This window comes from Ovis canadensis, chromosome 12 (assembly GCF_042477335.2).
Source record: "Ovis canadensis isolate MfBH-ARS-UI-01 breed Bighorn chromosome 12, ARS-UI_OviCan_v2, whole genome shotgun sequence".
NCBI lineage: Eukaryota > Metazoa > Chordata > Mammalia > Artiodactyla > Bovidae > Ovis > Ovis canadensis.
The window spans coordinates 16,286,348-16,311,254 of NC_091256.1; the positions used below are offsets into that span (position 1 = coordinate 16,286,348).

Below are 24,907 nucleotides of genomic sequence, written 5' to 3' on the forward strand. Positions count from 1 at the left end.
AGCAGAGGTTTGGGAGTGAGACACACTGGATTTAGATTCTGGCCTGGTCACTTACTAGCTGCACAGATTTGGGTAAATTGCTTACCTTCTCAGCTTGCTTCCTCATCTATAAAATGTGGACAGTTATCTCCACTTTAAGAAGTTGTCATAGCAAAATGGTGTATAATGTCTATATTGGAACACAACAAATTGAGGCCAATTACAATAAATTTGGTAAATTACAAATTTGAATATTTAATTTTTCTTAATCATGCATAGATTTTTATCATAGAATCTTTTTCTAAGTTGAATAAGTGGAATTTTTTTTCTTTTTTCAACATTCTGAGGAAATGTTGAAATTTTGGGGGTGCTGTTACTGAAAGTATTACTAGAGTCCACTCAGTTACTTCTCTTAAAAGGTCCTTTAAAAAAAGATGGATTATCAACTAAGTAGTTTGGAAGGTAAATGCTTAGAGCATTTAGTGTGGTTAAGCTCGGTGATAGATATTTTTTTTTTCCCTACATTTGCAGACTTCAATGTTTTCTTTGAATAAAAAGTTATTATATTCACTTAATAAACAGTTCTAACAAGCCTCATAGTTAAGTCTTCTAGCAACTCTATAACTGGCCTTGATCTCCAACTATTTTTTATGATGCCGCCTTGCCTTTCACACCACTTCTATGAGCTCAAGCAGGAATGTATACTACCTGCTTATGGTGGTGTAGCAAAAGGGAGTGGTAGTTAAAGTCAAGGGGGGCTCTTTGGAAAAATAAATGAAGATCTGGTATAACTTCTAAAACACTCTGAGCCCTTATACACTTTGTGATTTTATGCCAAATATGAAAGTAAAAATGAGGTATTTTGATATCAAGGATGAGGATCACATTAGCTGGTTTTAAAAGCACTCCCCTCCCCTTCTAAACTCTAAGGTGTTTTAATACTGATTGGCTTCAGTGAAAGCCTATAGTTCCTTTCCTGGAATGGTCCTAGCACTGGGTGACACAGAGTTCTGTTCAGTACAGTAAGCATGAGTCAGAGAAAATACTGTTGTTGAAACTGTCGTTTTCCTCCTTATAAAGCTCACACTAACCAATAAAGAGTGATCAGAAAGCACAGGATAAGAGGCATGGACTCCACAGCTGGTCCGAGGACCAAGGCATATTTTCAAATTGGGGATTTCATTTAATCAGGTAAAGTGTCTGCAGGGATAGGAAACCCAGGCTAGGACTCTGCTAACCAGCTCAGTTAAACTATTGAAGGGAAATATGTTCTGAGTTGTTCCCAGTAAGGATGAATAACTGGCCCTTTTATCAATGTCCTTTGGTGTTTTTGACCAGCACTGTCATAGCTCCGTGGTTCTCAACTCCGGTTGCAGAGTAGAATTACGCGGAGCGCTTTAAACAATCCTGATGTCCTTCCGGTTCCATCTCCAGGGATTCTAATATAACTTCAGGTGTAGCTTGAACATTTGGATTTTAAAAACATCCCCATGTCATTTTAAGGTGTGGCCACCCTGGCAAACCCCTGCCATACACAAGGTTTTTCTAACAGTTTCCTCTTAAAATCCACCCTGTTACTGTTTAGCTTTCTAGCGCTCCGTTTTTGTTTTTACAACTTTCTCCCAGCCGACACACGCCTACAGCACAGGACGGTGACTTTCTACTTGCAGTCACACTACAGCAGCCCCTAAGTAGAATCCAAGAGGTGTCCTTAGTTTATAAGGAATACCCCTGGAGATGAAAGCGATTCTCATGCAGCCATGCTAAGAACACTGTTCACTCCCTGCTGTTTCTCGACCTGCTTTCTCGGATGGTTTCTCGTTTGCTGTTTTCAGATTACACAGTGTTCAAGGAGACAGCACGCGGTGGTTCTTCCCTCTCATCTTGTTGCCACTTGACAGACCTCCAAGTTGAAGACGCCAGGTCCCTGCCCTGTTTCTCAGCTCCCGGGGAAAACTCCAAGCCCGCCGCACCTACCGCTCAGCTTTGCAGCACTCAAAGGCGCTTCATTTCCACTTAAACTAATCCATTCCGGGGGGGAGGAACGCCTACGCCGCTTAACCATTCCTCTCTCCTCCTTTGCCCCCATTATTTTATTTACGTAAGAAAGCAGATATTTACATTTCCACTCGGCGGTTCATAGCAGGCCCCACCCTAGCAAAGAGAAAGCAAGGGTCCCAGCGTCCGGCGCCGACAAGCTGCTTTCCCTGCCCGGGCCCCTCTTTTTCCTCTTTTTTCGGATCCCAAGGGCCCGTGAAGATGGGGCTGCCGCCCTTACCCCGCCCAGCACCTGGTGTGAGAAAAGCCCTCGCCCACTCGTCTCTTTCTCAGTCCTTTGGCGAGTCAGAGCCCCGGCCCCGCCCAGGGCGCTAATCTAAGTGTTATTGCTTCAGAGCGCTGCCCCGACTTCAGCTCGGGTTTCCAGCCCGCTGTGTCTTCACCGCGGAGGCCCACGCCCGGCGTCCGTCCCCGCGCGCCATGAGCCCCCCGCGCCCGCGCGCCCGCGCGGTGCTGAGCCTCCTGGGCGGGCTGGGCCCGCAGCTGCTGCTGCTACTCCTGCGTCCTCCGGCTGCGTCGGGTGAGTGGGGGTCCGGGGCCGAAGCCCACCCCTGGGGCTCAACCTCCGGGCAGGGTGGAAAGGGTGGAGGTCTTCGGCACGACAGCTGAGGAGTCCGCGGAAGGCGGAGCGTGAGCCATGTGGGCATCCCTAATCGTTCCCGGAATCCTCCACCTGCAAGGGTCAGCCCTCCTACTGGCACGATCCCTGGGAACGGAAAGAGGCTCTTCGCTGCTCACCTGCCACTAGGAGGTTTACTATGCTGGACCCCAGCTGGCAGGGTTCTAGGGGAGAGGGGGCAAACATCGAGAAGCCACAAAGAGAGGTCGAAGAGAGTGGATCCTTAGCGTCCCTTAAGGTTGGGAAGCCAGATCGTTGACCACCACAGGGTCCAGTCGTGCACAGACTTGGCACTGCAAGTTTGCGGTCGTCTCCTCCAGGTGTAACGTTCCAAGGGGGCGACTGTCTGTACTGTGTGCCTCGAAACAGTGTCTCTGTGAAAGTCTAAAGCTCTCTCTGTATGTATATGATAACGAGGGGCAGGAATTTCTTTTAGTTTTGAGTTAATTGACAGACAGGAAGCGTGGCAAGTTCTTGATGAGTCAGCTCAGCGCTGGATGGAAATATTATGTAGGCATCAAAAGCCTTTGCTGCCTCCCTTATTTGTCTTGGGAAAAGAATGTTGCTATGAATTGAAAAGTGGTATTTCCTTCAGTTTTGTTTATTCCTTCCTAGGTGACTGCAGCCTTCCTCCAGATGTGCCTAATGCCCAAGCAACTTTGGGAGGACTTACAAGTTTTCCTGAACAAAGAACAGTAACCTACAAATGTAACAAAGGCTTTGTAAAAGTTCCTGGCAAGGCAGACTCAGTCGTCTGTCAGAATAATAAATGGTCAGAGCTTGCAGAATTTTGTAATCGTAAGTTCTTCATTTCATTTTAGAAAAGTTATGGAATGGAATGTTTCTTAAGTTTAATTTTATCCCTCTTTGGAATGACTGGTAATTGATAGTTTTCTAGCTTTATTAATCACCTGGGCATACCTGTTGGCAATTCACAATCTAGCTAATTGATGGTGTTACTTCCTGGAATAGGTCCTGCTCTTCATTAACAGGGTTTTTTTTTTTTTTTCCTAACACTGTAACTCTTGAACTGATTAATAGTGAAAATAAACAAGAGGTACTGTTTAGGGAGTAAATTATCTATAACTATGTTTGGTAGTTACCTTGAGACACATAACAGAGTCTTCTATAGGACTTGCCCAGTACAACTCTGTGGTGATATTTTTAAAAATTCTCAATTTCCATTTCAAAATCTATCTTTGTAGTCATTGCCCTAGTTTAGCCTTGACATGTACAAGTAAAGATAAAAATTTAATTCCTGCGTTTGAACAACTTGGAGCGATAGAAGCTACAGTGAACATAGAAACTGCTACAAGTATTTTTTGAAATCAGGTGTGAAATCAGCTTGAACTTTTTGTTTTTATTTATCCATAATCCCAAGGCAAGAGGTTGAAGCACATGTCTTTGCACATGTATCCTGCTTTAGTGTTTCTAACTATTCTGCATAGAGTACTTCGTCTAATTCTTCAAAGAACTCCCTGAGGTTAGTTAAGGACTTATCCACACTTTACAGTTGAGAAAGCAGCTCCCAGTTAAACTATTTCCTTGGGATCAGGAGCTCCCTATGCAGAAGAGCCAGTGAGTCTGTTGATCATAGATCTAATGTCCCTTACATTATATGATGCCACTATAAATTCGCATTTGTCTGGATGTTTCCAGTTTTTAAATACTTCATGTGCTCCGTTGGCTTGTCTGATACTTGCCTCCGTAGGTTGTCCTGAGGATTAAATGAGTTTACATGTGTAAAACATTTACAAGTACTCAATACATGTTAGCTATCATTGTTAACTATTATTGTTGTCCAGGACACTAGCCCAGGGATCTGGAAATGCTGGTTCTTATCTATCCCTATGATACATAGGACAGGATAAGGGAATTGGCATTAATTGAGTCAATGCCAGAATTATGCCAGGCAACTTAAATAAGTTACATTTTCTAAATTGTGGACATAGTGACTTTGGTGTACCAAATCTACTTCACAGGGCTCTAGTAATTAGGGAATGAAAATTTATATGTGAATATGCTGATACACTATCAATGCCATAGTGACATTAATATGAATACTAAATGTACAAAAAAAATACAGAGAAAGAGTCATCTAAGGACCAGATAATTAGACATAGATTATAACATCAAGTGATACTCATTTTTTGTTGTTGTTTTGTTAATACTTATAGGTAGCTGTGATGTTCCAACCAGGCTACTTTTTGCATCTCTCAAAAAGTCTTATAGCCAACAGAATTATTTCCCAGAAGGTTCCACTGTGGAATACGAGTGCCGTCAGGGCTACATACGGGACCCTTCTCTCTCAGGAAACATAACTTGTCTTCAGAATTTTGTGTGGTCCAAACCTGATAAATTTTGTAAAAGTAAGTATAGTTTTAACGAGTAATCTTAATCATGTGGTGTTTGGGGAAAATAATGTTTCTTTCTTCACTCATAGTGGAAGTCTATGTGTACATATTATTATTTAGAATGTTTCTTAAATGAACCATTAGAACCAATTTGTTTTAAATTAGGCAAACTAAATACTTGTGAGCTAGAAATATTACTTTGCTCACTCATTTCACATTTAAGGTTTCAGTTCATTTCAGTTCAGTCGCTCAGTCGTGTCTGACCCTTTGCAACCCCATGAACTGCAGCACCCCAGCCCTCCCTGTCCATCACCAACTCCCGGAGTCCATCCAAACCCATATGCATTGAGTCGGTGGTGCCATCCAACCATCTTATCCTCTGTCGTCCCCTTCTCCTCCTGCCCTCAATCTTTCCCAGCATCAGGGTCTTTTCAAATGAGTCAGCTCTTCGCATCAGGTGGCCAAAGTATTGGAGTTTCCAACATCAGTCCTTCCATTGAACACCCAAGACTGATCTCCTTTAGAATGGACTGGTTGGATCTCCTTGCAGTCCAAGGGACTCTCAAGCGTCTTCTCCAACACCACAGTTCAAAAGCATCAATTCTTTGGTGCTCAGTTTTCTTTATAGTCCAACTCTCACATCCATACATGACCACTGGAAAAGCCTTTAACCTAAGATTAAACTTAGTTTAAGGTTACCTAGAAATGCAGTATTGGTAAAGAACTCTCCTGCCAATGCAGGAGACTTAAAAGACATGAGTTCGATCCCTGGGTCGGGAAGATCCCCTGGAGAAGGAAATGGCCCACTCCAGTATTCTTACCTGGAGAATCCCACGGACTGAGGAGCCTGGCAGGCCACAGCCCACAGGGTTGCATAGAGTTGGATGTGACTGAAGTGACTTAACATAGTGAAAAATGACTTTAAGTGTATATTTTAAAGAAAGTGAAAGTCGCTCAGTCGTGTTTGACTCTTTGTGACCCCATGGACTAATACCTTGCTTTCTTGAAACTGATAAAATGAAGGTGCAGTTTAAATTGTTGGATAAGTAATAGCAATGGTTCAGATGGTGAATTTGCATAGATGTGCCTGATAATTTAACAAAAAAAATCAATTTGTATTCTTTCGTAGAAAAATCATGTCCTAAGCCTAGAGAAATAGAAAATGGTCATGTCAAAATAACAACTGACATACTCCTTGGTGCGACCATCTATTTTTCATGTAACACAGGGTAAGTTTGAGCATATGAAACACTATATTTAACAACTGGAAAAACAAATTAGAATTTAAGATGGAAACTTTTAGATTTGTGATAAGCAATAAAACCACCCTTTGCTCAGTGATGAACTCTTTGCAGTTAAAGTTAGTAAAATGGGGCAAGAAAGGAATATTTCTTATAATACCACCAAAATTCTCTCAATTGCTAGATTTCATTATAAAGTTTTAACTGTGACTTGTAGAGGAAAAAAACTTGTGATAAGTTGATGATCCTTAGAGAAATTAAATCTTTTCAGTGTTGAAACCAGTCTTTACCTAAATAATGAGTTTGCATTTGTTTGTTTTCTTTGTATGTAAACAATCTGTTATAAAATATCAAGGGTTAGAAACAATCATTCCTAGTGTATAAATATCATTCTGACCTAAGATCTTTTGTAAGTTCTCTATGTGTGGGAAAGGAGTATTATCATTGAGGATTATCAGTGTTTCAAGTGCTGCTAAAACCTTTATATTCATTTTCTCATTCAATATCTGTAAATTGAACTATGATATTTTATTCTCTGTGTGTGTCCCTGTTACTTATAAAGCTACCAGTATCATTTGTCTCCTGTACTAAACACAGATATTTGGATCATTAATAACAAATCTGGGGATACTTTGAACCCTTTAAATATGAGTACATTCTAGTATTCTATGGAATCTGTATTGATCTTTTAGAACTCAGAAATAGAAAAGATTTAAGCATCTGTATTCTTTAAAAATGTTTTAAAATACTTTAATATTTTCTAACATATGCCTTACCCAAATAAAAAAATATTTTGCTTATCTTACACTTTTTTAACCTTTGATGTCACCCTTTTAGATATATTTTTTTCTTCTCCTTTAAACTACCAAATGAGCTTTTATCACCTACTGTCTTGTCTCTATCTTCTGGTGTAACAAATATTGTAAGGTCCTATTCTGAAGGATTTAAGGGAAGTCAAATATGTGTGAATGGAACTTAAGTTTTTTTTTTTTTTTTCTTCCCTCATTATTTTAGGTACAAATTAGTTGGTGCAGCTTCTAGTTTCTGTGCTCCTATGGGAAATACTGTTGGGTGGTCTGCTGGATTTCCAGAATGCCAAAGTAAGACTGAAAAAATCTAAGCACTCTGCTGTAGGACTGAATAATCAATGATAAATTGCTTTTTTGCTCTTTAGAATTACCCTCAGTATATGTTTGTAGTACCCTCACCTTCCAATGTGTGAATGATTTGCCTTGTTTATATAACTCTATTAGTAATGCATCTTAATTTATTAACCATGAGGATAAAGGATTAAAAATTAGCTAAGGTTTATATTGTGTTTGGTCATTTATTATCTTATCATTCCTTCTAACAGTCAAATAAAATAGATTTGGGATTTTTTTCCCCTCCTTCATAATTTTTAATTTTGCGGTAGTTAAAATACTATTCATTGAAAGGTCTGTACGACTTGACCCTATATGCCAAAATAAGTGGCCAAAGTAGGCACTTAACCCAGATCTGTTGATTTCAAGCCCATCATTCTTCTAAGACCTAGTGTTAATTTACACTAGATTCCTTTAAGGATTGTTAACTGAGCTAATTACGCTGAAATGTTTTAAAACGTGATATGCTTTTATCTTTAGAGAAATAAGCATACATCGTAATGAAGAAATATCTGCACTTGAAAATTCTGTCTTATCAAGAGGGAAGAGGGCACAAAGGCTAATTTCCTAAAAGGGTATATCAAGTTAAATATATGTGCATTAGAAACATATGTCTCCTGAAAACAGAGGGGTAGATATGTGCAGTGTTTTAAAAACTAGGCTTTATTTCTCTCATTCTCATTGAAATTATTGCTCATTTCAAGTTTTGGTGTTATTAAGAGCAGGAAACTTGAGTAGATGTAGTGTAATTTAACAAGCATCGCGCTCTCTGGTAGGGAACGTGTGGGGTCAGCTGATAAGAAGACAAATGAAATGAAGCCTTGCCAACCAGGAGTTTGCTCTTGCCACACCCACCTTGGGCCCTACCTCCTATATCTACTATTTCTTCCTTTTTTTCATTATTATTTTCAAATATCCATCCTTAATACCCACTGTCACCTTTCCTATATCATCCAGTTAGGAATGCTGTAACTGATACTAAAGCAAATATGGAAAGCAAGCAGGAGCTAGACCGTATCTTTTTTTCTGACAGAGGCAACAACTTGTCACAAGTCTGGACAAGCAGTCTCCCAGTTGAGGCCAACATATTTACAAGCAACTGCTGTCATAAAGTTCACAGAAATGTGTACACCAAGCATGCATTCCAGCACAGAAGAACTTTTGCACTGCAAACCCAGTTTCTCTTTGTGTTTGCTTACAGCTAGTCCAGGTCTTGCTCTCTGTCTAATATCTTCAATTCTGTGGTAAAAACCCTGAGGTTCATATTTTCCACTCTGACTCTCTTACCTGGCTCTGCAACTCTGCAATCACTGACATCTGTATTCTGTGGGAAAGAGGCCTTTTCATTCAGCAACCCCATGTCTTCAACTATCCCTATTAAAGCCCTACTTCTCCTAGTGTAGACTTTCCACCAAAGACTTCAAGTGGAAAGTATAAATTCTTAAGCAGCGAGGTTTTTGACCTCAACTGAGCACACAGCATATCTCAAGTATGCAGTCTGGGCTTTTATCAACACATGAGGCAGCACTGATGTCCCTTTGTGGATGTGGATATGGAGGTGTGGGTCTAAAGAAGGAAGGAACAATGGGCATATTCGGAACTTTTCCTTGGTCATACGCCAGTCAGAGGTGATATTTATTTACCTCTGAAGAAAGCCTCAGTGTCAGAAATACCTGTTTTCCTATCTCTCTGCCAATATTTTCTTTTCAAAAGTAATTTTAGTTGACTGCTTGCAGTCAACTAAATAAGGTGACTGATAAGGTGAATAAGGATCACCTCTGATTGGCGTATAACCAAGGAAAAGTTCTGAATATGTCCATTGTTCCTTTCTTCTTTAGATCCACACCTCCATATCCACATACATGCTGGAGAAGGAAATGGCAACCCACTCCAGTGTTCTTGCCTGGAGAATCCCAGGGACGGGGGAGCCTGGTGGGCTGCCGTCTATGGGGTCGCACAGAGTCGGACATGACTAAAGCGACTTAGCAGCAGCAGCAGCAGTACACACTAGCTTAGAATCAGTTGCTGCTATATAATGTCTGTCATTCCAGGCCCCTCTCTTTATCTTAACCTTTCACTTGTAATCACCAAATATTTTTTTCCTTTATCTCCTTAATATATTTCTCAAACCTGTGTTATCTTCTCTATATAACACTTTTAATATGGTTGACTAGCCTTCATTTAGACTTTGCAATAAGGGCTATTCCTAACATTTTCAGGGCCTAGAACAAGAGTATAAATGGAGCTCCCTAATCTAAGATTCAGCCCTTCTCAAGTTGATGCCCCCTTCTTGCACTGTGAGGGGGTCTCTGATGCCTGTAAATGGATAGCTCAATCGACACACCCAAATCATATCCCCTATAACCCTTAGCCCCACTCCATTGAATTCTGGCCTAAAGGTGGACACATCAGTAGTATAGACTATTGTCAAGAAAATGGACTAGGAGAAACCCTGAAAGGAGTGTTGGCCCAGGGAGTTCTGGGCACCAGTTCCTGGAGCGTGATTTAGAATGGGGTGGGGAGGAGCTCTCATTGAGCATACTATCTCAGCCCTGCAGATTCCCCATCTAGTAGAGAGAGGCACACCCAGAGGAGGGCAAGAGCATGGCCTTTCCATGTGGGAGCTAGGCAGGAGTTTCGCTTGCTCAAGTGATGCTGACTGCAGTGGCCTCCAGCCTCCATTGTCACACACCTTTAGTGTTTTATCCAGCCTCTACCCAGTCATCCATCTGAAACACAAATGTGACTTGTCTATTCCCTTCTTGAGAGAGACTTGATAGTATCTCCTCATCATGTCCAACATACCAGGTCTAAACCCCTTCATATAGTCTACAAGTCTAGCCATGGTCTATCCAGTTCTCCACACTTTATGTCTCGCCCTCCTCCTTCACAAATTGCTGAGGTTGTCTGGATACCTCGGACTTCTTCATGTCCCCACATCATTTCTTATGATACTGCCTTTGACAGGAAATCCCTTCAGTGCCCCCTACCCCTTTTATTTTATTTTTTAAGAGTTTGCTCTCAAATTTCTCCTCGAAGCTTTTGCTGACTGTATCCACAGTCCCCGGCTGGCTAACTGTTCATTCTTTCCACATTACTGTGCATGCTTCTGTGATAATCCTCACCATTTTGTATGGAAATGATGTCTTTGAATGTCTCTTTCCACTATAGTTTAAGACAGAGGAACTGTATCTTACTTGGTTATACTGCTATTTATAGAACAATGCCCAGTATGTATTAGATGCTCAGAAACTGTTGGGACTGAACTGATGGTAATGTGTGTTGTCAATACCCACTCAGCCCAGTGTAAATCAGATTAGCTTGTTTTTGTTCCCTGCTTCGATCAGTGGCCTAAAAGTAATTCATAAATAGCTAGTATTGTCTGGGTACTTAAGAGTATTTGATGTGATATAATTTGACATCCTCATGTGATCACATTGCTTTCTTGCTTAAAAAAAAAAAAAGACAAGAAAAACAGGTTCATGTCTCTAGAGAATGTGGAACCACTGAATTTTTTTATCAGGGCAGCTACCAGGGAGAGGCTTCTTTTTATAATATAACAATCAAAACTTTGCTTGTATTTGTTTTACAAATTCACCTGCTCAGTAAGATTTACTTCAAATAAAAGGCCAAGAGTCAACACATGCTTTAAAAATTTTATCCTGAAAATCAAAGTCTAATTTTGACTTTTAAAATCTTTTGCTTTATCCAAAATTTCTGTTTCCCATGCATGCCACTGACATTCCCAGCTCCTTTCATTCAGTATTGTTTCTCCCTGGAATCAAAAGCAGAGCCCTCTTCTCTGCTCCAAGGAGGGTATATCTTAGGTTTAAACTCAAGTCCTTTTACTCCTTAAATGGAAGTCTCTGCCTTGCTTTCTCTGAGATGATATGTTTAATTTAGAAGAATGGTGTATTTTTAGTTCTTTAATGAAATATTTAACATATTTTAATCTTGTTTATAAAATTATCTTGGGGATTTAATTAATTTAACATATGTTATGATGTTTTAAAAGAAATCTTATGTCCAGAACCACCAAAAGTTGACCATGGAATGATTCAAGAGAAACAGAACAGTTATGCATATGGACAGTCTGCAACATATAAATGTATGGAAGGCTTCACCCTACATGGAGAGAGCTCTATCTATTGTACTGTAAGAGATGACCAAGGAGAGTGGAGTGGCCCCCTACCTCAATGCAGAGGTAATCAGTTTGCAAAGTTGCAATTCTGTTTATTCTTACTCTTGGGTCTGTATATGGGCTTCAGAGATCATACAGACTCCCTGAGAAATGAATGTAAAATGTTGTACATAAGCATATTTGCATTTTTCTCGGGAATAGACTCTACGAGGGGGTCTATGACTTCCAAAAAGGAAGAAGCACTGATGTGGAGCACATATGTTGTTGCTGTTGTTCTTTAGTTGCTTAGTTGTGGCTTTCTCTTTGCAACTCCATGGACTGTAGCCTGCCAGACTCCTCTGTCCATGGGATTCTCCAGGCAAGGATACTGGAATGGATTGCCATTTGCCTCTCCAGGGGATCTTCCCAGCTCAGGAATCAAACTTGAGTCCCTACTTCTTCTGCATTACGGGCAGATTCTTTTACTGCTGAGCCACCATATGGTAAAATACAAATAATACACACATGACCTCTGTGAATATATGTATATATGTAATAGGGCAAGTGTGTGCATACCCAGTCATGTCTGACTCTTTGCGACCCTATGGATTAGAGCCCACCAGGCTCCTCTGTCCATGGTATTTCCTAGGCAAGAATACTGGAGTGGGTTGCCATTTCCTTGGGATCGTCCTGACCCAAGGATCAAACCGATGTCTCCTGTGTCTCTTGCATTGCAGATGGATTCTTTATGGCTTGAACTGCAAGAGTAGGATGGAGATGTATACACACACACACACATATGTCTCATGTTTTTAGTGAATTAGCTTATATTTGCTGTTTCTTACCATGTTACTTTCAATAAGTTAGTATAGATATATTCTTGTTTATAAAAAAGTGTATAAAGTGGTTTATTTGAGAGGAAATCTTAGATTGAACTGAGAGATCTAAATAATGATCTTATATGTGTGACAACAAAGAGAAACTCTTGCCCACCTGTTGACTCCGTTGAATTGTATTGTTTTCTGCCTCCAGAATTTTTCTCTTATTGACAATGCTCCCTTGTTTGCATTTCTAGAACTTTCCTAGGAGGTGGCATTTATTTAAGCAGTATCATATTCAAATGCCAGTATAACTCAAACAAATAACTACTTTTATAATTATACTTGAATTTTATTAGCATGGTTTTTAAATAGCATTGCTTATTAATAGTAGATTTTTCATATAAGTAGTATACGTGAATATTATGAAGAAATGTTAAAACTAGGCTTCCCAGGTAGCTCAGCTGGTGAAGAATCCACCTGCAATGCAGAAGACCTCAGTTTGATTCCTGGGTCAGGATGTTCCCCTGGAGAAGCGATAGGCTTACCCACTCCAGTATTCTTGGGCTTCCCTGGTAGCTCAGATAGTAAGGAATCCACCTGCAATGCAGAAGACCCAGGTTTGATCCATGGATTGGGAAGATCCTGTGGAGGAGGGCATAGCAACCCACTCCAGTATTCTTGTCTGGCGAATCCCCATGGATAGAGGATCTTGGTGGGCTACAGTCCATGGGGTCGCAGAGAGTTGGATGACTGAGTGACTAAGCACAGCACAATGTTAAAACCAAAAAAAAAAAAAAATGTTGATGATTATATAAAATTGAGAAGCAAAAGTCTCTTCTAGTCCTACCCTCAAAAGTAGCCACTGTTTACACATATTTCTTTTTAAAATCATATTAATGATATGGATATATTATTTACTTAACCAGTCTCCTATTGAAGGGAATTTAGGATCTGTTCTAGTTTTTAAAAAATTATTTTAAAAAAGATTCTACAGTAAATATTATTGTGTTCCTTGTATCTGTGCAAATACATTTTTTACAATAAATTCCTTGCAGTGTAATTACAATATCAAAGGTATATGCATTTAAACTTTTGATAGATGTTACCAATATTGTTTCAAAAGAAGCTGTGCCGATTTACTGTCCCAGTAATATTGCATATTTATTCTCTGTACCATTAATGATAATGGTTATTATGATGTGAAGATGTGATAGTTAAAAGGTGGAAATTTCATTTAATGGTTTGAATTCATTTAAAATGAGTAAATTTTGATATTTTAAATTGTAGCCATATGATCCACTTCATATTTATTTCCCCTATTTTATTAAATAATCAGCTATTTAGAATTTACCACTCTATGGTAATGCTCAAGGATGTCATGGCAGGCCAATGCTGGCATGATAATAACTACAAAACCTGGGTAGATTTTTTTTAAAACCATATTTTAAAGGCAAAAATTGTTCCCTCAGGGAAATAACTAGGGCTGAATGAACTAAAATTCCAAATGAAGGCAAATGATTCTGATGTGCACCTAGACTGAAGATCCATCTTGAACCAGATAAACGACCATTGCTCTCAGTAGTTGTGGTTAGCTAAGATAACACACTGGAAACTGGAATTCTTCAAATGCTGACCCAGTTTTTCCTAAGAGCCATTTGCCGATTTCTAGGAATGCAGATGAGACTGGGGAGCTAGACCCCAAGCTGCCAAAGTACAAAATGAGATCTTCCTGAACCTTATGGTATTTGGAAAACAAACCCATCACAAGAACAGGCTTGTATCAAGCATACAACCAACATCCTTCTTACAACATTTAAGCACATTTTGAAGCTTTGTGGAAAGAGAGGCTGTGTTGCTAGAGAGGGCACTGCTAAAGAATAGACTTGGATCTCCCACAGTCTCTCAGGGTTGAGGAAAAAAGATCTACTTCCAAGCAGCAAAAGTAGACTGAATCATATGGAAACTGTAACCCAGCTCAGTCCTCATAGGCTGAGGATGTGATCACCGCAAACCAACTTGCCTATCAGAAAAGGATACCCTCCCTTTGGAAGATCATATCATCTGAATTTTATACAATATATTGCATGTAATAAAAATTATTAGATATTGAGAGATGCAAGAGATTATAACAAAACTAGGAGAAATAAAAAGCAAATAAGAAAAATCTAGATAATTGAGTTAGCAGACAAGGACTTTAAGTGATTAATATATTCAAGATACTAATGGAAAAGATAGAGAACTTCAACAGAGATTTGGATTCTATAAAATGGAGTAAAATAGACATTCTTCAGTGGGAAAATATAGTATCTGAGCAGCACAGTAGACAGGTTTAACAGCAATTTGGACATAGCAGGAGATGGTATTGGAAACTGGAAGAAAGGTTAATTAAAACTGAAGAACAAGGAGAAAAATGAAAGTAGAATACAGACCAAATTTAAGAGACATTTGAGATATGGCTGTTCTAATTATGATTAAAAAAATAGGGGGGAGAAAGAGAGAGAGAGAAGCATAAGAAATATACTGAGATAATGACTGAAAAATTTCCCAAACTGATGAAATATATCAACCAAGAGATTCCAAAAACTTTCAGGACTCTAAGCAGAACAAAAACAAAACCATCTCCAGGCACCTCATAGTAAAAGTTTTTCAAAACTCATTCATTTTACAGATGAGAAAACTGAAGCTTAGAGAAGTGGACAGCAGTCTTTAATATCTGGTCAAACAGGCTTACACACTGCTCAGTACTGCCTTATGAGGGAGATTGGATCAGCAACTCAAAGTCAAACAGACCTAAAATTTTAATGTTAGATTGGTGACTCACAGAATAGGGTCTTCACTAAATCTGCACTTGAAATATTGTTATCTCACTTAAAATCCAAAGAGGAACTAAACTTTTTTTCTGTGTAAGATTGGTAACCAACACAAGAGGAGAAAAGGGATTTACTGTAGTCTGAATTTATTGCTTTAAAAGAGAAGTGAAACAAAGCAAGTTCCCAAGGTCACTAACATGTCCTGACCGCTTTGGAAAAACTGACTATGTTGTGCTTATCTTTGTTGCTTCAAGGTTGCATCCTGTTCTTCTTTGGTCTTGGCATGAGGGAAAAAGGACAATTTATGAGAAAAACTCTTTATTTGAGGGGTATTAAGAATGAAATCACTGCCAGTTCTGACTTTGATTTCCTTTTTCAAATAGAAAACAGTTTTAGGAATCTCAGTATTACTTTGGTGTAAATCCACTTTAGTTGCCTATAGGTGCAACTTATTTCAAAGCAAAGATAATATATAGCATTTCAGTTCCTTGGGAAAGACATGAGAATACTTGGTTTCCTAAAAGTCATACTTAGATATTTGTGGGGAAAGAGAAGAGTCAGAGCAAACAGCTGGTTCCTAAATCTTAACTTGGACAGCATTATTTACCTAATTTTATTATAACATTTTTCTTCTACAGAAACTGATGTCTCACCAACAGTTCTGAAATCCACTGAAGTAAATGTTCCAGGTACCAAAGTCCTATCAACTCCTCAGAAACCCACCACAGTGAATGTTCCAGCTACAGAAACCCCATCAACTCCTCAGAAACCCACCACTGTAAATGTTTCAGCTATAGAAACCCCACCAACTCCTCAGAAACCCACCACTGTAAATGTTTCAGCTACAGAAACCCCACCAACTCCCCAGAAGCCCATCACTGTCAATGTTCCAGCTACAGAAACCCCACCAACTCCTCAGAAACCCACCACTGTAAATGTTTCAGCTACAGAAACCCCACCAACTCCTCAGAAACCCATCACTATAAATGTTCCAGCTTCAGAAACCCCACCAACTCCTCAGAAACCCACCGCTGTAAATGTTCCAGGTACAGAAACACCACCAACTCCTCAGAAACTCATCACAATAAATTCTTCAGCTACAAAGCCCCCACTAGTTTCTAAGACATACACCACTGTAAATGTTCCAGCTACAAAGGTCCCATCACCTCCTCAGAAACCTACCACAGCAAATGGTTCCGCCACGACAGCCTGGAATTCCCCAATATCAAACACTGTCTCTACAGCAGCTCAGAATCCCATCATGCCAAATGCTTCTGCAACCACACCTACAACCCAAAGATTCACCTCAGCAAAATCTTTACTTACACAGAATCTTAAAGCTACACAAAAGTCCACTTCTGTACATACGACTAAGGGTCTCCGTATAACACAAAGATTGACCTCTGCTCGTGTTACAGCAGCAAAAAGTACAGCTGTTCCCAGGACAACCCTGCGTTTGCATGCAACAAGCGCACCTAAAGGAAGAGGAAGCGCTCCTTCAGGTCAGTTGACTCAGTTCAGGTTTGCACATATGGATTTTATGTGCCATGGTAGAAATTTCAAATTCATCAGGGTTAAAAAATTAAGAAGTCTCTGGTTTATTGTAGGCAGAGTTTCTTCATAGCAATGTTCTGAGTTTCTTCAAAGGTTAACTTTGGATTGTGCTAGAGCATACCTTTAAGAAAGAAATATTTTTGCAATAATACAGAAAAAGGTTGTGGTGTCATAAAAGTAATTCTAAATTAATGTCAGTAAAAAAAATGCTGCTTTTCATGTTAGCTTTAGGGAGCCACTGAATTTCTTATGATCCCTCAAAGAACCAAGTAGGTATAATCCTTTAGGTTGATTTCTAGGTCTGATTCAATGACAGAGACCCATCCCTCAAGCATGCTAAAGGAACTCTCCAGACTCCCTAGAGTTGATGATTTGGTTAAGTACCTTAATAGTATCTTCTAAGTAATTAAAAACACAGAGTTCTTTGAAATCTTTCAGGTTAACTCTTTAAATGACAGTTTTTATGAAAGCAGAGTAACATATGCTTTAGATTTCAGGAAAACCTACTGAGTGAATGAAACCCATCTAACCAATGCTTTTTCAGACCACCAGGATGTCTTCTTATTTTACAACTTGCTTAATGAATAGCCATTTTTATAGACACTCTTGTTCTCAATAGAGATATGTGGATTTTTGGTTGTTTTTATCCATTTGTTTTTATCTTTTTTTTAAATCTCAATAGGACTGAGCCAAGAGGCAATTTTTAAAATTATTTTAACTTTTCATTGACATCAACACACAGAAAATTGTACAAAATATACATATAAGTCTTAATAACTTTCTTAAAGCAAATATCAGTGTAACTACCACATATGTCAAGAAATAGAGCAGCATCAGCTCCTCACCTTCCAGACGCTCTTCTCCAGCCCGTGAAACTGTGGCTTTCTGCTCTCTGTGCCAAGTGCCCTAGGGATTTTTCCCTGCTGCTTGCAGGCAAATCCCACTCCCTGCAACTCATCTGCGGCCTGAGCTCTCTCGGCTTTGATTTATTTCTGCCTGAGTTAGTTTGTTCTTCCATGTCTTCAAATAGTTATCGTTGTTTTTTGAGTACATTGTCCAAATTTCATAAATTTCCATACTCAAGCTCATTTGGCCATTACCCAGAATCTTTAAGAAGTTAAAACATTACAGATATTATTGTTGAAATTTCCTTTGTATGTTTCTTTATTCCTTTAGGTAAAAGGTCAAATACACAAAATCTCACTCCAATTAGTTCCCTTTTTAAAAAAGGGAACCTCAATTCCTGCCTGCTTCTTTAAAAAAAAATTTCATCAAAGTGTTCTTGATTTACAATGTTGTGTTCATTTCTTCCATACAGCAAAGTGACTCAGCTTATATATATAAATCCCAACCTTCTAATTTATCTCTCCCTCCAACCTTTCCCCTTGGATAACCATAAATTTTGTGTTCTAAGTCTGTGAGTCTGTTTCTGTTCTATAAATAAATTCATTTGTATCTTTTTTTCTTTGTAGATTTCATAATACGTGATATCACATGATGTTTGTCTTTGTCTGACTTACTTCACTCAGTGTGACAATCTAAAGGCCCATCCATGTTGCTGCACATGGCATTGTTTCATTCTTTGTATGGCTGAGTCATACTCCATTGTGTATATGTACTGCATCTTCCTTACCCATTCCTCTGTTGATGGACCTTTAGGCTGCCTCCATGTCTTGTCTATTGTGAACAGCGCTGCAGTGAACACTGGGGTGTATATATCCTTTCATATTAGAATTTTTATCTTTTTTGGATCTATATTCAGGAGTACTGGATCATGTGGCAACTGGACTATCTTGGTAGCTCAGCTGGTAAAGAATCCACCTGCAATGCAGGAGACCCCGGTTTAATTCCTGGGTCAGGAAGATCCCTTGGAGAAGGGATAGGCTAGCTACTCCAGTATTCTTGGGCTTCACTGGCAGCTCAGGCGGTAAAGAATCTGCCTACAGTGCAGGAGACCTGGGTTCGATCCCTGGGTTGGGAAGATTACCTGGAGGAAGGCATGGCAACCCACTCTAGTAATCTTGTCTGAAGAGTCCCCATAGACAGAGCAGGCTGGCGGGAGTCATGGGTTCACAAAGGGTGGGGCACGACTGACCAACTAAGCACAGACACACAGCAACACTATTCTAAGTTTTTTAAGGACTCTCCATACTGTTCTCCATAGTGGATGTACCAATTTACATTCCTACCAATAGTGTAGAATGGTTCCCTTTTCTCTACATCCTCTCCAGCATTTATTGTTTGTAAACTTTTTAATGATGGCCATTCTGACCAGTGTGAGATGGTACCTCATTGTGCAAGCTCCCTCTCTGTGTTTTTATTCTTATGCTACATGTATGTCACCATAAATAGTACATATTATTGCTTTGCATGTTTTTTATAATTTGCATAAATAGTATGTCATATATTTCATTACCTAACTTGATTTTTGCCCTCAACATTGCTTTTGTGGCTTATATTGATCCAATTAGATTCAGTTCATTAATTTTACATTTATATGTGGTTGCTGACTTCTTAAAATTTTACATCTCTGGCCCTAAAAATTTTAGGTCAAATATATAGGTTTAATAGGGCAAGGTGAAGAGAAACAAGTTCACTTAGTATAAATTTGTTATAGAGCTAACTGTGTTGAAATACTTTTTTCTGCATGAATATGATAATTTTACAAATTTAACAAACTTTTCAGTTATTTTAAATGATTATGATAAAAAGACAGTGAATATTTGGGATCAAATTTCTCTCTTATATACAGTTAACTTACCCTTTAAATATTGTATGCCTTTTCTGCTTTTATTGAAAAAATAGTAGTAGCTACTACTGAGTGTAATCCATAATGCATGTACCATGCACCTTCCATTTGTCAGTGTTAGTCCTTACAGATGACTTGCCACAAGTCATATAACCAAATTTACATAGTGTTTGCTTCAGTATTCAATAACTCTTTAGTCACATTTTATGTTTCTATTGTTGGCTAACTTTGTTTAATAGAAAGAAAAAAAAGAAAGTGAAGTTGCACAGTCATGTCCAACCCTTTGCAACACCATGCACTGTAGCCTACCAGGATCCTCAGTCCATGGGATTTTCCAGGCAAGAGTACTGGAGAGGGTTGCCATTTCCTTCTCCAGGGGATTTTTCCAACCCAGGGATCAAACCCAGGTCTCCTGCATTGTAGGCAGATGCTTTACCATCTGAGCTACCAGGGAAGCCCTTGTTTAATAGAGATAGATACTAATGTGTGTTACTTGATTGTTAGTAATATGATTGCTTTCATTAATTTATTTATAATTGTTTATTTTAGTTACTTTTGAACTTTAAGTACAGTTGATTGATAAACATATATTTATTAAATTGCTAGCAAATCAATGACTTTAAAACATTTTTACTTTTGTAATTCTTTCCTTTTTTCATTCTTTAGTTGCTAGCACCATTGCATCGGGTAAGTGTGGCTCTCTGAGAGTCCGCAGAATTTGTCATCGCTTTTGGATATATAATTCCTGGAAAAGAATATTGTTTTATTACTGTCTTTGTTGTTGCTGTTAGGTCACTAAGTCATGACCAACTCTTTGTGATCCCATGGACTGTAGCATGTCAAGCTCCTCTGTCCTCCACTTCTCCCAGAGTTTGGTCAAATTCATGTCCAATGAGTTGGTGATACTGTCTTAGGGATACTATCAGAATACAGTATGTGTGGGTGCCAAAGAGAAAACAGGTAAAGGCATCTTATCGACAAGAACATTCGCCGCCATGTTCTTGTTCCAGGGTAATTTGAGGAGAACTTCAAATCATTTGGCCAGTCAGTCAAGTATTATTGCATGCCTAGTGGCTCACTGCATCTCATTTTAGTGCCTGAGAATCACCAGAGGAGAGAGTTACCCATACAGTGTCTATCCTCAAGTGTTTTATAATTAATCATAAACTACTCATTGACTATTTCTAGATTTGTCCTGTCCCAAGTAAAACAAAGAGTGTTACTTTTGGTTATATCTTCTTCCTTTTCCTTTCCCAGTCAGTGGTTTAAAGTAAAGTTTCTCCAAAAAATGCTCTGTTGCTGTAGGCATGAGACCAAAAACATACCTCTTGTTGTGATTTCTTCTATCATTTTGTCCAGTCCTTTTTTGTTCGTAAATATATCATCTGATGTTATGTATTAACAAGATGAATAAGATCATAAAAGAAATGTCTGTTAAGAAGCTATACAGCTAAATTGGCATATTGATAAGTAATGTCTAATGGAAAATACACTTATAAAAATTTGTAAAAAACACTTTGATTTATGTGTTTATAAGCTGAAAGCTCATCTTATGCATGTATGAATTACCCATGTGACTATGAAACTGAAAGTAATACTTGCTTTTATTATTTTCAATTACTTATTATAGCTTTTATGTTTTAAGTAAAACTCTTTTAAGCTAAAAGATCTATTTTGAAAGATTCCAACAGTTGCAATTCATTTTGTCCATTCTATATTTTAAATAAAAATAAATGTATTCTAAGTGAAAATCTCATGATCTAATGGCTTAATGACATTTTTAATAGATGAAGTTAAAATTTAATAGATACGCTTTTTCTTCTAGTTCAGTGGCATTCAGTGAAAATTTGAGTTGCTTATTATTTTTTCTGAAATTCTTTAAGTATATATTGTGTGATTTTCCAGAAACTTTCCCTTAGGGTTAGTTGTAATTCCAACCTGTGCTTAAAAATAAAGAGGAATTCCTTCTCTCTTATATCAGACATACGGTAATATTTTTCTTTGGGATCTTATACTTATAAAACATAAACCTGAAAATTATCTTTACTTCTTAAATGTATTCTGTGAATGAGGTCACTTTTCTCATTTTAAAGATAAACTATACAACAAGGAAATTGCTTTTATTGATTGCACTGCAATGCACATGAGTGACACAAATGATATTAGAACTTTGCATTTGAATGCAAAAACTTTGAATTTTTTCCTGTTTAATTTTGCCAAGAAATAGAGACTGACTGCTCATCTCAGAACTTTATCTGCTGTGTAAGTGAAGCCTGCCTTGTGATTTTCTTTAAAAAATTTTATTTGTTTATTTATTTTTGACTGTCTTGGGTCTCAGTTGCCACGTGTGACATCGTCATTTTGGTGCAAGGGCTTTACAGTTTGCTGTCCATGGGTGGTCTGATTGAGGCCTAGTTGCCCCAAAGCATGTGGGATGTTTAGCTCCCTGCCTAGGGATCAAACCCGCATCCCCTGCATTGGAAGGCTGATTCTTAACCACTGGACCTCCAGTTATATCCCTGCAAGATGATTTTAAAGCTATTCTCTGCTGTGTATTAGTGTATTTTCCAAAAACAATGGTTGTTTTTTTTTTTTCCATTATTACCCTCTCCCCCTCAAGGATCTTGTAAGGCATTTCTTCCTAATCATCCCTATAAAATATTAATACTACAGATACAATATAAATCTATTTATGTACTGTATGCACATCTGTACTTTATATGTAAAAAGTAAAAAAATAAAAAACCCTTTATCCCCTTTAAGGATGATACCAACCCTACTGAGAATACATGCTGTATATAGTTGTGGGGTTTTCTGTTTGTTTTTGTTGACAGTATTTTATAGAAGGATGACTTGTGCTTTGGAGTCAGTCAGACCTTGGTTTCAATCCTGTTTTGGATTTTTTTTTCCATTTAATAATTACTCAAACCAAGTGATTTACTTAATCTCTCTGAGTGTCAATTTTTTCATTTATGAGATGGTAATCATGATTCTTATTTAAAGTCTTGGAAGCTTAATGAAATATGGGTTGTGAAAACTACTGGCATAGTGCTAAAAATTGGGTAAATTTCAGCTTTAAGAATTCTTTTTTATTTTGTTACTATTATCTTTATGAGATGGATTTCTGACAATTTTATCGTTCCCTCTGGCCACACCAAAGAATCAGATAGCCCTTTATTAGAGTAACATGTGCATCTTGGGTCGGTGGTAAGGACTGCACTGAAACATGCTTGTGTATTATTTCATTTACTTCTCACAACTGTCCTATAATGTAGCTGTGTCCTACCTTGTAGTTGAGAGGAACTGTGGCTATGCAAGAGTCTTACCTTGCTCAAGGTCACATAGCTATTAGGCACTTGAATAGAGGGAGATGATTATTTTCTTTAGCACTCAGTGCTTGAAAGGGTAGAAAAATTCTTTTCCTAGATCTGTACAACTCAAATTTAACAATTAAGATAGTCCTGATTCTTTATAAGTGTTGTTTTTTTTTCCCCTTCATTGCTGAAATCCTATGTTGTGACACTCACAAGCCGCTTGTAGCAATTAGCAATAGTAAAGAAAAAGAAATTAAGAGAATGCTCAGTGAAGTATCTAAAGTATGTTTTCTTTTAAATATCACATGCTTATTTACTTATGCTTTTATGTTAAATAGGATTATAAGGAACAACAAAACCTGTTCATAGCTTTCTTAGTTTTTCACAGTACAGAGAGTGCATTTCCACTTTATGGCGTGTGTATAAACGAGACCTTTTGAAATGACCAGATGAATCCACATTTCTTCAGGAAAGGAGGCAGCCTCATTCTGATTTGGGTTGTTCAGGAATGGAGATAATACTCTATATATTAATGAAATACCCATCTAATGCAAATTTAGTTTGAGTAATCTCAGGTATGTTTATTGAGAAGATTATGAACAGTTAAAATCATGCATTTTACTATTTACAAGTACCATGCCAGTTATTGGAGATAATGTGCTAATATGTGACAGACTGCTTTGCACTGTTTTAAGTACTAGGTGAATATATCTCTACATAATGGGAAATATTACTAAAATACTCCTTTTACTTAGAGAAAAACATTTCTAAAATTATGTGATTTTCCCACCCAAATGCTCCTTAATGACACTGGAATCATAATCTTAATTTATAATATTATAGTTTCATTTATCCCAGGTGTTGTTGTTGTTCAGTCGCTCCAACTCTTTGCTACTCCATGGACTGTAGCACACCAGGCTTTCCTGTCCTCCACTATCCCCTGAAGTTTGATTTGCTCAAGTTCACCTCTGTTTAGTCAGTGATGCTATCTAACCAAGTTGGCCTAAATTGTTTTAGTCTGAAATTAGTACTGGTTCACCTTTGGGTAAATTTTAGATCATAAACTATTGCCTTTATAAAGTTTTCTTTGTTTTAATTTGCAAAATAGTATTCTTATTAATTATTAAGGAGGAATGATTTATTAGAATAATACTTCTCATGTTTCTGTAGTTTGCATTGGTTTTCTGTTAAAACATAAACCTTCACATTTTCTTTTAGAATCACATATATGTGCTGACCAGTGTTCTAAGAATATTCCCACTTTTGTCATACAAACATTTGGGATCACTTTAAAATTTTTTGATTTTCATTTATCATTCAAATTGAAAATGGAATTTTTCTGCAATAATTGAAAATGGTGGGATTAATGGGAAGTGGTAAAACAAAAAGAAACCCGAAATTTTAAAGGAGGCATGACTTATTTTATTAGTGCAATCTTTCAAACTAATGCTATGGTGCTAAGGAGTCAATTATAGAAATTGGGTAAAATACTGTAAATTCTGTGGTAGAAACAGCTGTTTTTAAAATTATGTATCCACATGGCAGCTCAATTATGTGACATTGATCGTATTTTGCTGATTTGAAAGTGGACACACTTGTTAGTCACATTAGCTTCAGTTGCTTTTCTAGTATCATTTATACTTTGTAGTACAGATCAGAAAATAGAGTTCAAGGATTTGGGAGGATGTAGACTTAGCAGCAGCAGCAGCAGCAGTGGGGAGGAAAAGGGATACGCAGGTGGTGAGGAGAAAGGGCAGTGACTGGTTTTAAGAAGAAAGTTTATGTGTAAAAATCAAGATATTATTTTTTTTTACAGTTGATCAAATTATTTCATCAATTATTTGTTGTTGTTCAACTCAAAATAGTGTGTTTAATATTGAAAGTAAATACCAGTTTCCCTAAATGAAATTTTATCTGCAATAGAATAAACACTGGAAAGCATTTCTGTAGTTTTATTCTCCGTGCCCAGATACCGATGCCTTTCCTATGATAGAGAAAGGCCTACATCTCTGTTACCTTTACTATGAACTGAGTAAATGGCCTTGCCATTAACCACATATGGAAGCTTCACCTTTCTCAGACTCAATTTAATAATCTACAAAATAAATGTGAACTCCAAGACATCTTCTAGTGCTGAAATTGCACA

The 24,907-nt window shown here is 38.0% G+C and overlaps 1 protein-coding gene across 22 annotated transcripts in view; it reads left to right on the forward strand.

The window, feature by feature from the left end:
• The first annotated feature begins 995 nt into the window (after positions 1-995).
• Positions 996-24,907, forward strand: part of CD55 (CD55 molecule (Cromer blood group)) — a 29,535-nt gene continuing 5,623 nt past the window's right edge. For 3 of the 22 annotated variants that reach the window (XM_069545308.1, XM_069545312.1, XM_069545315.1), the window contains exons 1-9: positions 1,062-1,170; positions 2,373-2,557; positions 3,272-3,454; positions 4,834-5,025; positions 6,140-6,239; positions 7,266-7,351; positions 11,409-11,597; positions 15,783-16,190; positions 16,563-16,646. In XM_069545308.1, coding sequence (XP_069401409.1) covers positions 2,458-2,557; positions 3,272-3,454; positions 4,834-5,025; positions 6,140-6,239; positions 7,266-7,351; positions 11,409-11,597; positions 15,783-16,190; positions 16,563-16,646 — 1,342 coding nt within the window. In that variant the 5' untranslated portion in view covers positions 1,062-1,170; positions 2,373-2,457. Of the gene's footprint in view, positions 1,171-1,814; positions 2,558-3,271; positions 3,455-4,833; positions 5,026-6,139; positions 6,240-7,265; positions 7,352-11,408; positions 11,598-15,782; positions 16,647-20,113; positions 20,135-20,238; positions 21,199-24,907 lie in introns of those variants that run through there. The other 19 variants (XM_069545309.1, XM_069545314.1, XM_069545318.1 and 16 more) reach the window with 13 other exon arrangements.